Below are 13,522 nucleotides of genomic sequence, written 5' to 3' on the forward strand. Positions count from 1 at the left end.
CTATTGATTACAAATATTCTATTGAAAAATATTTCTGTTTAAATAAATTTTGCAAAAACTTTTATTTTCTTCTGACGTCACAAGTAGCAAGTGACCAGAAAGCTTAAATTATGTAAAAATTTGTGCGATTGTATTTCGAGGGAGTAAAGGATAAAAAGATCTTAAATGAGACAAGCACTCGCATTTCCTTGTTACAGGCGCTTCAATTTTCAACATTACCTTTTATTAATCGTTATCAGTATAATATGCAATGATATATATCAGCATACGTCGCTTTATACGTGTACGTGGTACTTGACAATAGCAACTGTTACAAATTATCTACAATCGTGCACGTGTATGTCTCTATGTGTATGTATACGTGTGTGACGTGTGTCTCTGTAGAATGCACGCTCCTATTTTACTCTTAAACCTCATCGATTTCGCTTGTTTCGCGACGACGAAGAGAGACGCGCTGCCCGCGTCTCTCTTCCGTAGTAAATAAATTATAAAATTAACTATAAAAATGCTCACCATTTTTATTTACTCGCTGTATTTACAGAATATAAAAAGGAAAGCTTGAGCTAAATACGCGTCCCCGCGGACCTCGAGGGATGTGTGCTTGTGCGCCCTTCGGCGAATTATAATCACACACGTACGCGCGCGGCCCGTAAAAACGCAGTCTGGAGAAAGAGAAAAAGGGAGACGAAATAGAGAACGTCTCCCTTTCTTCCCTTTCTGTCCGCATTGCCTCCAATTCGAAATCACTATTTCTGTGTTCTTAATGATATGAATTATATTTTTACGCAGCTCTAGCTCTCTAACGATCTACTTAATCCTTTAAGCGCGATCCAGGATCCACTTGCTTACACCAATGTTGATCAGTCAGTGCTACTCCGATATTTATATTTCAGTTCCTACTTTTCCGTTAGACAGGCTGCCCCAGACCTAAAAATTATATTAAGAACACTTCAACGAACGCGGAGTTGACTTCTCTCAGGAGCGAAGCTAATATTCTCAACTCTTTGTATCTCTTAGCGAGTAGGTTGTCCTCGAAAAACGAGGTTTCAATTAACTCCCGTAACGTAAGTCAGGAAACTTGAAAATTTTCATTAAAAAAAGAAAGTTGTAAAATTCATAAATATACTCGTCAAAATATTTTCCGGTAGAACACCCTGTAAATTGGACTCTTGGAGAAAAATGCATCGGTCAGTTCGGTCGGTGCAGCTATCGGTCTTCATTATTGCATTCATCGGCGTCAAATTTGAAATCTGAAGAGGTCCGTTTCTTCAAAAGCGACTAACTCTCGACATCGCCAGATGTGAATTTACGGTTCGAAAAATTTCACCCTAAACTTCAACGCGACCATTTCCCTCCGTCGATGACGACCGATCGCCGCAAATTCCATTAACAAATAGGATCGTCGGTTGCTCGATTGATCGAGAAACGTTATTTACGTGCGTTTCACAAGTCGGCGGACTTGTCACACGTTGTGTACGTGTGGATGTGTATCATGTTCCGCGTGTGTGTGTCCCTTGTTAACCGTGTGCTCGTGTCAAATGTTTACGCGAGTCTGCGCAGTTTAAACGCTACTGTGATTTATACAAGTCCTCTCAACCATCGTAACAATAATACAAAGATGACAAATTATAAAAATAATACGTTTATCTTTTTCTCATTTTCCTTCGCGCATTGATACGATGGTTTGGCAGCATGTCCGTTGGCATGTCCGAATCACGATCGTTTAGGAAATGGAGATACGAAATATGCTTTCCGAAAGGGTCACGATTCTGTAGCCTTCGTAAGAGACGTATGTATATATCCGTATATGTGCATGCAATAAATGCCTTTCCTCTCGATAATATGCGGCTGCATCCGGTCTTCACGCGCTGTAATCTGGAAGCTGCGGATCCACTGCTCGTCACATCAAACGCGCACCTCGCAGGTGCAAACGATACAATCCTCTTCATTTTTCTTCTCTTCGCCGTTGGATTCAGCAAGGTCAAAGTATTACGCTTTCAAAGTGGTCCAAAGACCAGGTCGGCGCTCTCTTGGAGACTGAAAGTACCTTCCTTATAACTTCATGAATTTATAAATAATTATTGAGAGATTTTTTTTTTTTTTTTTTTTTACCAGATATGTAAAGTGAAGGTCGGATTTTGAATCTGCGGTCTGCCAAGTCGGCCACTCCTACACGGGAAGCCACGCGTCATCCTCATACAATTTTTTTTTTCCTTCAAACTAAACGCATTCGTAAAACATTCGCAGTGGATTCGCATCTCATCGGATGCAGCCGTTTTCCGAGGAAGATGCAACTTCGCTTGTCTAACGGAACACGGATCGATATCCTCGGGGATTCTAACGACGACGACGGGAGCTGGGAAATCGATCATCCCGTCTATAAGTCCAGCTGTGAGTCGGTATCGATATGATGCAGGTATATAGCAATCAACGTCTCACGCCTCGTTAGAATGGTGGCTGAAGGTAACTTCCGTCGTTCTTTCGACGAGGAGCGTTAGATCAGCGAAGGTGGAGAAAAAGGCCGAGAGCGAGTAAACCTTTCGAAGCACCTACTCGCGTCTACCTCTCGATTCAAACTTTCACATCGAACCCGCGTGGACTCGCACCGGACGCACACATATTCGTACGCGACGACAGAGATACTTAAAATACGCATCCTATCTAATTATGTGTAATGAGATGCTTCCTTCTAGCAGTAGTCTCGCGTCTACTCTCCCCTCGGCGACTCGCTCACTCTTTCTCCTTCCGTCTCTTTTTTTTCTCTCTCTCTCTCTCTCTCTAAATCTAAAAGTATATCGAGATGATATTTCCTCCTCACGCTTATTCCCTCGCCTGTTTGGATGGACTTTTTCTTACTGGATATGAATTTACTCGCGCGCGGCCGCGCGAGTAAATCTATATACCGGGACTTACGACTCTATATATAGCTATATATATATATATATATATATATATATATATATAGTCATGTATCACTAGATAGACCTTAACTCTCTTAACAAATTTAGTTCAATATCTCTACTAATTAATTATTTCTTTCCTCCCTCCCCCTCTTCCCCGACTACCTTCGAGATCGCAATTCCTATGTGAGAACCTTATTTTTTTTTTTTTTTTTTTTTTTTTTAATACGGAATTTACATATGGCAGCTTAAGTCTGTTCTTTTCAATTGAATTTCTTGCACGGCTTATCTTTTCTTTTTTTCCCCTCTCTTTAACGCAGAAGGAAAAACAGGAAAAATGAACCGTGCAAGAAACTGAAGTAAAAAGAACGGGCTTTTTGTTGTATCTAAACGGATCGTATGTCACGCGGGATAACTTCTCTATTCAGGCGGCACGTTCGGCACATTCTCGAACCGAGTGGAGCTAATTGTATTATGTATAAGAAATTTGAGCGATTCACCACGCGTTATTGAATGAGTTACATGCGAGTTCCGCTCGCCCCTCCCGCGCGCGCGCGCGCACGTCGTTACAGTAACACTAACGTTTTACTTGTCACTTAATCGAAAGTCATAATTAATAAGTTAGTCGCATACTCGCGTATACAAAGGAAAGCCACGCCCACGCTTCCCGCGACGGCATCGTTACGAGGAGGAAAGAAAGAGGGTCATCGCTCGGGACGTTGGAGAGCCTCGCCTCCGCGTAGCGCGCTATCGCGGTTGAAAGGAATCCGAATCACGACGGGATCCTCTTTAAAAAAAAAAAAACAAAAAAAAAATAAGAGAAAGAAATGCGTACAAAATGTTTCGGTTGTGTATGTACATGTCAAGGAGCTGCGCGGATTACGGATTAAACGGGAGTTTAAACAGCACTTTCTCCAAATCAGCCGTGGGCCGATCGAGCCATTCAACGTAGACGGATACAGAGACTCCTTGGCGAATTTGTAATTTTTTTGGTTTTATTTTCATTCGGATAATTATATTCGCACAAGACAGCTATGCTACGCTCTCAGGTAAATGCTAAATACGAAGTATTTCTCAAAATGTATGCGGGTCGCATTCTCAATATATTTGCATAGATGCAAATAAGGTCGTTAAAAATGAAATCCTCCAACCATTTTGGTAGTAAATATTTGATTCGCTGATATATCATCTCCTGGATTGGTTTCAGCTCTATCCTAAAATCCGTCTACGAAAAACCGCGCGAGAAACGTTGGCCCGAATCGTCCGTAAACGCGACGCCGTGGATTGCCGCAAACAGACACGACGTATACTCTTATTGTATTAAAAATGTGCGCTTCAAAGGAGAGAAAGACGACAATAACATTTCACAAGTCTGATAATATGCATTCCTTCTTGGAACACAATGCAAAAAAAAAAGCTTTCAATAAGTCGTTCATTATGAATGCAAATGTACTTCGTTGCACTTTCCGTCTAAAGTTTCACCGCGAAGGAAGCTGAAAAATAAATGGAAAAAAGAATACATAGTCTCAAATTTCTTATATAAATACAAGAACCTTCGGATCTTTGCAAGTCTTGTGTTATCAAATTTGTTTCAACAAGTTTTTTTTATACTTTCATTCCTGTAATCTTACGCAATCGTTATTTTCCGGTAGTCATTACAATTGTAATAACAAACGAGACTGTTGAAAAAAGTTGATGATTTGCAATTATGATCTCCGCCCATTTCGCAAATCAATTAAACCGCGGCAACGACGGGAATATCCGATAAAATCGGAATCAGGTACGCGTTCGAGAATAACGCACTTCATATTGGTACAGCATCGACAGCTTGGAAGCGCACATTTTTAGCGATTCACATTCTCACTTTTAGATGTCAGGTGGTATATATAACATAGAATACAATGAGATACCCTAAGTGTCTCTCGCTTACGTGATACGGGTTGAATCGATACGGCGTATAAATTAATAACTAATGACTAATCTCGTTAGAGTATGAACTTTGTACAATTTATACAGAAACCGTTTGCGTGATATGATAATATATACAGGATGTCCCACAACTCGCGATCGAAATTTTTGTAACATATTCCTGACTTAAAGATAAGACAAAAATTTCAATAAAAAATGTCGAGGCTATAATAGTGTTTAAATTATTAGCGATTAAAATTGACTAATCATAGAGCTGACATTTTGCGCCCTCAGACATGATGACATAACAAATGGTAAAGATGTTACTGCGAGGACTCTCTTAAAACAACAATCGAAATTATCATATAAATATATTGTTATAATATGTAATTATATTTTTATTGAGAAATTATTTCTGCTTCTATAAGAAATAGTTTATTTTTAAGTCTGAAATACGTAATGAAAATTTCGATCGCGAGTTGTAGGACACCCTGTATATACATATATATATATATATATATATATATATATATATATATAATATGTATATTTTTATATATATATTACGCGATTTTTTATTGTTATTTTACTTCGTTACTTCGTTTCATTAAAAACATATCTACTACGTGCGTTCGTTTTGGAAGAATTATACGTGGCCCTTCTTCGTGGAGATTAGCCCTCGGATTTGCCTTAGGATTTAGGAACGTTATATCCAAAATAATATGCTCCATTTCGTGGTCGTGGCCGCCAGAGTACAGTACAGGCTGTCGAAAATAAATGCCACGCTTTGTGAGGCCGGTCGCGAATCGTTTTCTCGGGCACGACACGTTAATCCTTTCGCTACGACAATTATGCCTGTCTATCCGCTAAGCCGTCGTTGTGTGCCGAGAGACACGATTGTAATCGCCCGTCTCTAATTGTCCGTATTAAGAACGACTATTAGCTACCAAGACGCCCCATTCACATTCCACGTTTGATCCCGGGTGTCAGCTGCTTATTAACATGCAGATGAGAGATGTTATCACGAACTCGGAATCGAACGTGCTCAGTTCAGCGCGTGAAATGCGGAATGCGAATATGAGCGGTTTGCTGTTTACCACAAGCCGTAACATGTTATGTTTGGTCTTCACGATCGAAAACAATTGCTTTGTCCGCAGGAAGTAAAGCCCTTCAACAAAAAGCAACCGTAACGAAAGGATTATTCCGCGTATAGAAGAAGCAGGCACAGTCGATCGATAAGTTAATCTCGTGTATAGCACAGTGTAATAACTGTGGACGATTGTCCGCTCGATTGTTTCCGAGACAATGACTTCGGAACAAAATCGCTTTGATAATCAAAGAGGTCATAGAGCTGTCTCAATGAATTATTCTAAAAATCCTGAAGTCATTATTTTCGTAAATAAGTATACAGTATCTTGATACGGTAACGTATGCGTATACTTTTTATTATTGCTATTAGAATCATTACCGAACTTTACAAGCGCTTCAACAATTTTAGCAAAATATTTAATCGTTCGTCACAAAAACACGTTATTTATTAAAAGGAGAATTCAAGAATACTTTATATAATCGTAAATTTTTTATAAAGTGAAAAACCAAATTACTCTGAACTCAAATTTTCTTATAGGCAAAATTCATTAATTAATAAATAATTGAGCAACTGTGCTTGCTTAATTTGTATACGTTTTATGCAAATCTTTTATTCGCACTCGGGTAGATCAACCCGTTACGTTGTATATTTTCCTCTTTATTCATGCTATCGCCACGTCAAAAAAAACCTCTGACATGTCACACAGGACATTTATATGTGTAGACATGCATCCCGGAGCGCGCGCGAGAACTTTCGTAACTCGCTGACACTCACGAGCAAAACGTGACTTTTCGCGTCACAATTTAAGAAATAACTTAATCGAACTAACAGTACGACAGCGGGAATGGCAGTATATATGGCAGTCGAGAGTACAGTAAAGTTTAAGAGGCGTTCAACTGGAATATTAGTCCGGCGTGACCGTTCAGGCGTTAAATGTTCACTCGTGGAACATGTCGCGACAGCAAACCGCGATATATGAGAGAAAAATTTTTCCCTTCCTCTACTTTTTATCTCCCTTGATATCTCTTGAAAATTCGTTTCTATCTCTTGGCGTGACATAAAGTGAGGAACGAAGAGAATATAAGCAAGATCCAATGATACGTTAATCAGTCTATTTGGCAGAGAGTTCAAAGAAAGATAATACTACGCCTCTTCTTTCCTCTTTCCTCAATCCTATCTTTTTTGAAAGCCCTTATCCGAGTACGAAACGATCGGATACATCGCGTGTACAGTAACGGGGTCTATCGACGTAGCGCGTTATAAGCGCCGCGAGCGTCGGTCAACGGGGTTCGTTCCTCGAGTCTCGAAATTATGCTTCTACCGCGATAGAAGACCGTTATTGCGCTTCATACGAACACACAGGAATATTCTATGAGCTTAAGCTACCGCCACGTAATCGGTTAAACGTAAAATGTTCTCAGTCATGGAATACTTATCATTTCGCGAAACTTGTTAAATCTTTCCGATATTATGTAACGGGGTACGCAGAGCAAAGCACGAGATTCGGTCTGCCTCGTTGTCATCGAGCTCACTCTCTGATAAGTCTGTCTGTAATCAACAAATCAAATTGATGTACCCCTTCAGCTTGCGGATCGTTAATCAAGATACACGGTATCGTCTCGCGCTCCAAGTATATATAGAAATATAGCAACCCCATGAAAGAGACGCTACGGCGTATCTTTAATTACATATACGGTACGCTCGGGTCGAACCGTATTTAGGACAAGCGTCCGCGACATTGCTGATTGCGAAACGGCCTCCCGTATTCGCGACTGTGATCGTTCGTTGTGATCGAAGGCCGTTTGTTCAGGCACGTTCTGTATCCACTACGTCCAGGCAGTGTTTAGCTTTCACGGTGATCACCCAGTCGACTAGACTCCGTTGAAGCGTTCGGGTTATTGCCACTGGCGAAGATGCTATTTAGCTTATTGTATCGCTGACTGCCCGTACTACTCATCGTATTCGAGGCCGAAGAATTGTGCTGACTGTAACTGCCCGTTCTTGAGAAGCTTGGCAACTTGTCTGAAAGGAATACCGACAGACGCATACATTAAGAATACGCGTTTGATCGTCCGAACTTAAACTTAATAAGAAAATCGAAGCAACAAATTAATTTCTTTTCTAAATTGATTACCTTTACTACGATTATGCCTCAATCTCTCCTGCGAATTCGTGCTTCCGCATTGCCTCTGGGGGATGCAAGAGTAGTTGCTGTCGCTGCTGTACGTGGGCGAGGATGTCCTATTTCTTCTTCGCGGACTCCTGTTACTCCTGCTTCGAGAACCCGTTCTGCTGCTACCGTGGCCGCACGCGGTGCCGTATTGCTGCGTGTTGTACTGCACGGTGTCGGCATAGAGGCAGCTCGATTCCGAACATGAGCAGCACGCGTCCGAGTGCGTGTTGGAATCACACGACTTCCTGTCCCACTCGTCATTCTCGGGTTGATAGAGATTATCGTTGTGGAATATTTCGTCCCTATGCCGATACAGTTCCTCGCTCACGACGGACGGCGTCAAGTGTGATTGTTGATTGCCAGAACGCGCAAACGCGGGATCGATGCGCGAGCCATAATCGTCCGGCAGGCCGTTCTGGTGATGACCGTAAATGACGGAGCCGCTCTCATACTCGTTCTCCTGGTTCTTGTAATCGTAGTGATTAAAACCCTGTGGGAACGAGGGCAACGGTGGTGGATTAGTTTGCGGCGGTAGCGTCGTGTATCTGCCCTGTGGGACCTGAAGGTTGCCGGGCACTTGAAGAGCACCGGACTCCGAATGCTGGCTCTGTCCACCGCTCCACGGTGTCGGCGATGGGCTAAAGCTGTTGGTCACTCTGATGGGCGGGGTAGGCGGACTTTGCGGATTGCACGAGCTAGCGCCTGAACCACCACAGTGATCCAGGTCGTTCTGGATATTTCTCTTGCCGAGATGCGGGCTGAATGGCACTTGCTGCTGCTGCTGCTGCTGCTGCTGTTGGTGCGGGTGTTGCAACTGGTGCTGCTGCATTCGGCCAGTAGCTATAGAGGTGCCGAGAGGGGGCGGATGCTCGGGCGGCGGCGGCAACATGTCGCACCAGTTGGGCATTGGCATACCGGTTTGCGACGCATCGCTCGTGGAACCCGCTATTCTGTACTGCCTCCTCTGCACATCTAGATTCTCGTCCGCGTAGGCGGCGTCGCCGCCGCTCATGTTGTCACTGCTCGGCGACACTGTGGACTTGTTAGGTTCCTGATTCGAATCCAGACTTGAGTAATCCGGTTTCAGACACGAGTCGCTGGAATTCGATTTCTGGCAGCTGGTCTCGATCGAGTCTGAGTTACGACTGCCCACGCACAGGGTCGTGGTCGCGTATGGCTCCGGTGGCGGCGCCTGCATTTGCTTGCGAGTGTTGTAGAACGTCGTCAGATTTACCTCGGCGTACTCCGAGCCGGTCATGCCCATTATGCCGGTAGCCAGCATATGTTGATTGTTGAGTAATTTAGTCTCGCAATCCTTGTCGTTAGCAGCCTGAAGCGTATTAGTCGGCCGCCAACCTCGTTCCAGCCAGAGCGTGTCCTTATTCAATTGACAGATATCGTTTGCGGTACCCACGGGCACGTTTAAATGACCCAGTTGCTTGCTCATCGCTTGCCTACGTCTCATATATAGCGCGGCCAGCAACACGGCAATAACGGTAAAGATCATCGTTATTATCAACACGAGAAACCACGTTTCTCTGACGACGGACACACCCCCGTGACTGGGATCGGTACGCGGCGGTAACTGCGTCAGCTGTCCCGGATCCATGTTTAACAGGGTCGGACTGGAAAAAGGACCGAGTCCGATGCGAGTTTGTCCAGCGACGCGTGCCGTATATAAGCCGCCAGTGGTCAGACTATTGATGATCACCGACGTCGTGGACGCGTTCAGGGACATTTGACCCAGGATCTTGTTGCTGCTGTTGCTCTTGATTTGAATCTGTATCGGGCAGATATGAATCGAGACATGAGATATAGATACGTACTCGCGATATCGTAAAGACTTACGGCGACCCTTACCTTGTAACCGATCAATTGGCCGTTCTGAGTGTTTTTCGGCGGCGGTGACCATCGAACGAACGCCGAGGTCATATTTATCATCCCTACGTGAACGTTTTCCGGAGCGCCCGAGGGCACGTCCTCCAGCGTAGTGACCAGCTTCACGTTACTCGGCCGACCTTCGATTATCTTGTAGAAAGGAACTAGGAAGAACTCGTAACGCGTGTACTTTTTCAGATTAGATAGCACGTAACTGGTAGCGCCGGCGTTGAGGACCGTGACCATCTGATATTCCGGTTTCTCGGAAACCTCGCGGTAGCGTATATAAAGACCCTCCACTAAATCTGCTGCACCGAGAATCTAAAATTCAGATTTCCTAGCATGTTATTCTAATTCCCATTGTTATTTTAATGTTTTTCGATATCAACTTTTAAGGACATTTACAAATCGGGACAAACCTTTTTTGGGAGCGTTAAACAACAGGTAATAATTTATCGCTATTTCCTAATATAACCACGATTAAATTAAATTAATTCTTGCTAAAACGAATTTGAGATGAATTGATTTTCACAAACATACATAAAGCATAACCATGGAAGATATATTTTCGAGTTAACATCCGCCACGACGTCCCATGAGTTGTTACGCTAAATCACCATGAACAGAACGCCATAGATAACAGTCGCTCGACACTTACATCCCACATGATCTTCACGCTGGTACTGGTCAACGGTTGCACCTCTTTCAGATGTAAAATCTCGCTGTTCAACCGATCTCTGGCGCGAGTCAGTTCCACTTGTGGTACCGTATGCTGATTTACGTTGGTAGTTTGCACTACGTCCGACAGTGGTCCGGGTAGCGAGAGCCCCTGGCTATTTTCCGCTCGTACTAGGAAAACGTAATTGGTCTCCGGCCTTAAATCTGTCACCTATTAATGAATAAAGCAGAAAACCGGAGAACTTTAGTTAGTTCGATAAATAAAATAAGAAATAAATTCTACGTATGTGTACACGTATATTATCTTAAGTGTATTATCTTCTGCTCGTTTATCGACCAGCGGATAGTTCACCTTTCCGTAATATTCATTCACTTCGAGATGTCAATTTCAAGCCTTTTGGAGATTTTGGTTAAAGCCCAAAATTGCGCGGCAACGAATATTTGAGGGACATCGCGTCTGTTTGATAAAGGATATTAAAGCGTCTCTTACGTAGACGGCCATTACTTTGTAGCAGTTAGGCTTCTCGGTCTCTTTATTAAAACGTAGTTTCAAACGTGCGCGAAACTTTGATATTAGATTTTTCGACGCGGCGGCAAGCGATTTAGGTTTATCCGATCGTTACCCGACACTGTAACGTTGCAAACTGTCCTCGCCAGTGGCAGCAGCACGCGTTCTAAACTTCCGAAAAGAAAGAATGCGCGAAGGGAGGAAAACTGAAAATGCCTACTCGAAAAGATCGTTGAAACTCGACTCGCGGGATATAAGCACCCATCCGGAGAAGAAAAAAAGGGGGTCAAGTATCATCGTCGACTACCGACATACACACTCACCGTGTAGATGTCGTCGAGAACACTGGTGGCCGCCACCACCCAGCCGGTGTTCAGGTTGCTGCTGTAGTACTCGACGTTGTAGCCGACGATCTTGCTCTGACCCTCGTGGCCGGGGCTCCACGTCAGGGTGACGGAGTTGCTGGTGGCATTTACGATCCGCGGTTTGCTCGGGTTCTGCGGCAGCGCCGACACGTCGGGCGTCCGGTGGAAGCTGGCGCCGGAACTGACGGTCAGGTAGGCCGACCAGGAGGTGTTGCCGGACTCCGACGAGGCGATACAGGTGTACAGTCCGGAGTCGTTGGCATGCAGATCGTCGATGAAGAGCGTGCCGTTGATCGCCATCGTGATGCGACCGCCCGGTCGCACGAGCACGCCCTCCTTGTGCCAGTGAACCCGCGGCGTGGGTGTACCGACCGCCCGGCATGGCAACGAGGCGACACTCTTCAGCGGCAGGGTCTGATTCGCCGGGCCCAGCTCGATGATGGGCGGCGGCGTCTCCTCGACGGACGTCACCTATTTTGCCGACGTGACGGGGAGTTTTTATTCGGGGTCTATCTGGGCGGGCTCACCGCGCGAGCCGGAGAAGAGCCGGAGTCGGCTGGCTAAACGCCACACAAACGCTCTCTCTCTCGGCTTTCCTTCGAGTATCCGGGATATGGGAATGGGAAGAGAAGTCGTCCGATCTGGAGCTCGTGAGATCTACTCTAATACGAATTTTACTCGGAATTTATCTCCTCCTAGAGAAAACGAAGGAATAAAGTGGCACCGCACCGTAAAAATGCCCATAATCCACGATTGAAACCTTGATATTTCGAGCAGCTTTGCTGAATCCACATTCTTTTTTACCGCACCGATTTTGAAATATCGTGGAAGTTACGAGCCGGCCATCCGTGATATCCGTGGCCAGTGAATTAAGCGAAAATCTAACAAGTTCATTCGAATAGCCATCATCGGTGGAAATATGTAATTCAAAAGTTTCCCTTCTATATTACACCTTTCAACTTTGACCGCCGCCGAGCAGAGGAAGTTATGGAGTTTCCATTCGCCAAAGTAGATCGCCGTAACCCCCCCTCCCTATATGTAGATAAGAATTTTATTCCAGAATGTGGGGCGACTCCCCTCAGGCTGGGATCACGGTACCAACGGTGCACCAGCCGGAATGGTAATTCTGCACTCATCCGAAGGGAACGGAGCGATGAGGAGGGGGGGGGGGGGATGATATAAATATGTATCGGGAAAATGAACCACTTAATGTGCGGGCTCGCCTCTCTCACTCGGACAGATTTATCTTAGCCGTATATTTCAAACTGTTGCGCGTCCATTTAGCACGCGACTTTCATTGTTCTACGTGCGCGCGTCGCGCGCACGATTACGATTCCGTGATTACTTAAAATCGCGACGTCGTCGTCGATCCGCGACAAGGGAAAGGGGGGGGGGGCGGAAAAAATAGGAGGGAAAAAAAACCGTGCGACGGGGAAGATTTTCGGGATCGTACGTGACCGTAGAGACGTGGATTACAAGGCTTTACGTACCTGAAGAAATACGGTCGCGGTGCTGGCGCCGGCCTGACTAATGGCACTGCACACGTAGTGACCCTCGTCCTTCCTGACGGCGCCCTTGATACTCAGACTTCCGTCCTCGGTGACGGTGTAGTGGCTTTGATACGTGTGGCCGGGGAACATTAGTTCCTGAGAGCCCTCCCGGGTCCAAAATATCGACGGCTTCGGGGCGCCGCGCGCCGCGCACGAGAAAGTGACGTCGGTGCCGGCGTTTACCGTCTCGTCCTTGGGGAAGTTGGTGAATACCGGTCTCGCTGTGACAAACGGTTCGATTCGGACACGGCACGACACCTCGTACATTTAACGGCAAAAGTGCACGATTGATCCTCAACCGTACCGAGTTAGTTTACAAGCGGATAAAATGAAGACTTTCCGATCGCGTAATTTGTTACTTGCCATTTTAAGATGAAGAAATTTTGCTTCAGTGATAAAAGTAACAAATATATTTTTTAAATTGTTTTTTATAAAACAACAATTTAAAATTAATTGAGATTTGCATTGAATT

At 44.6% G+C, this 13,522-nt stretch overlaps 1 protein-coding gene across 2 annotated transcripts in view; it reads right to left on the reverse strand.

Moving 5' to 3' along the window:
- Positions 1-201: 201 nt before the first annotated feature.
- LOC105431167 (roundabout homolog 2) overlaps positions 202-13,522 on the reverse strand; it is a 96,789-nt gene continuing 83,468 nt past the window's right edge. Inside the window, exons 6-12 of one of the 2 annotated variants that reach the window (XR_016138773.1) lie at positions 12,991-13,271; positions 11,459-11,971; positions 10,608-10,838; positions 9,932-10,270; positions 8,033-9,851; positions 2,113-7,920; positions 202-2,037 (exon numbers count right to left, since the gene is read on the reverse strand). Coding sequence is in view for 1 of the 2 variants with exons in the window: in XM_011645196.2 (XP_011643498.2) it covers positions 7,742-7,920; positions 8,033-9,851; positions 9,932-10,270; positions 10,608-10,838; positions 11,459-11,971; positions 12,991-13,271 (3,362 nt within the window). In the remaining variant the exon portion in view is untranslated. Of the gene's footprint in view, positions 7,921-8,032; positions 9,852-9,931; positions 10,271-10,607; positions 10,839-11,458; positions 11,972-12,990; positions 13,272-13,522 lie in introns of both variants that reach the window. The other variant, XM_011645196.2, reaches the window with a different exon arrangement.

Source organism: Pogonomyrmex barbatus, unplaced genomic scaffold (genome assembly GCF_055798465.1).
Source record: "Pogonomyrmex barbatus isolate J1 unplaced genomic scaffold, ASM5579846v1 scaffold17, whole genome shotgun sequence".
Taxonomy (NCBI): domain Eukaryota; kingdom Metazoa; phylum Arthropoda; class Insecta; order Hymenoptera; family Formicidae; genus Pogonomyrmex; species Pogonomyrmex barbatus.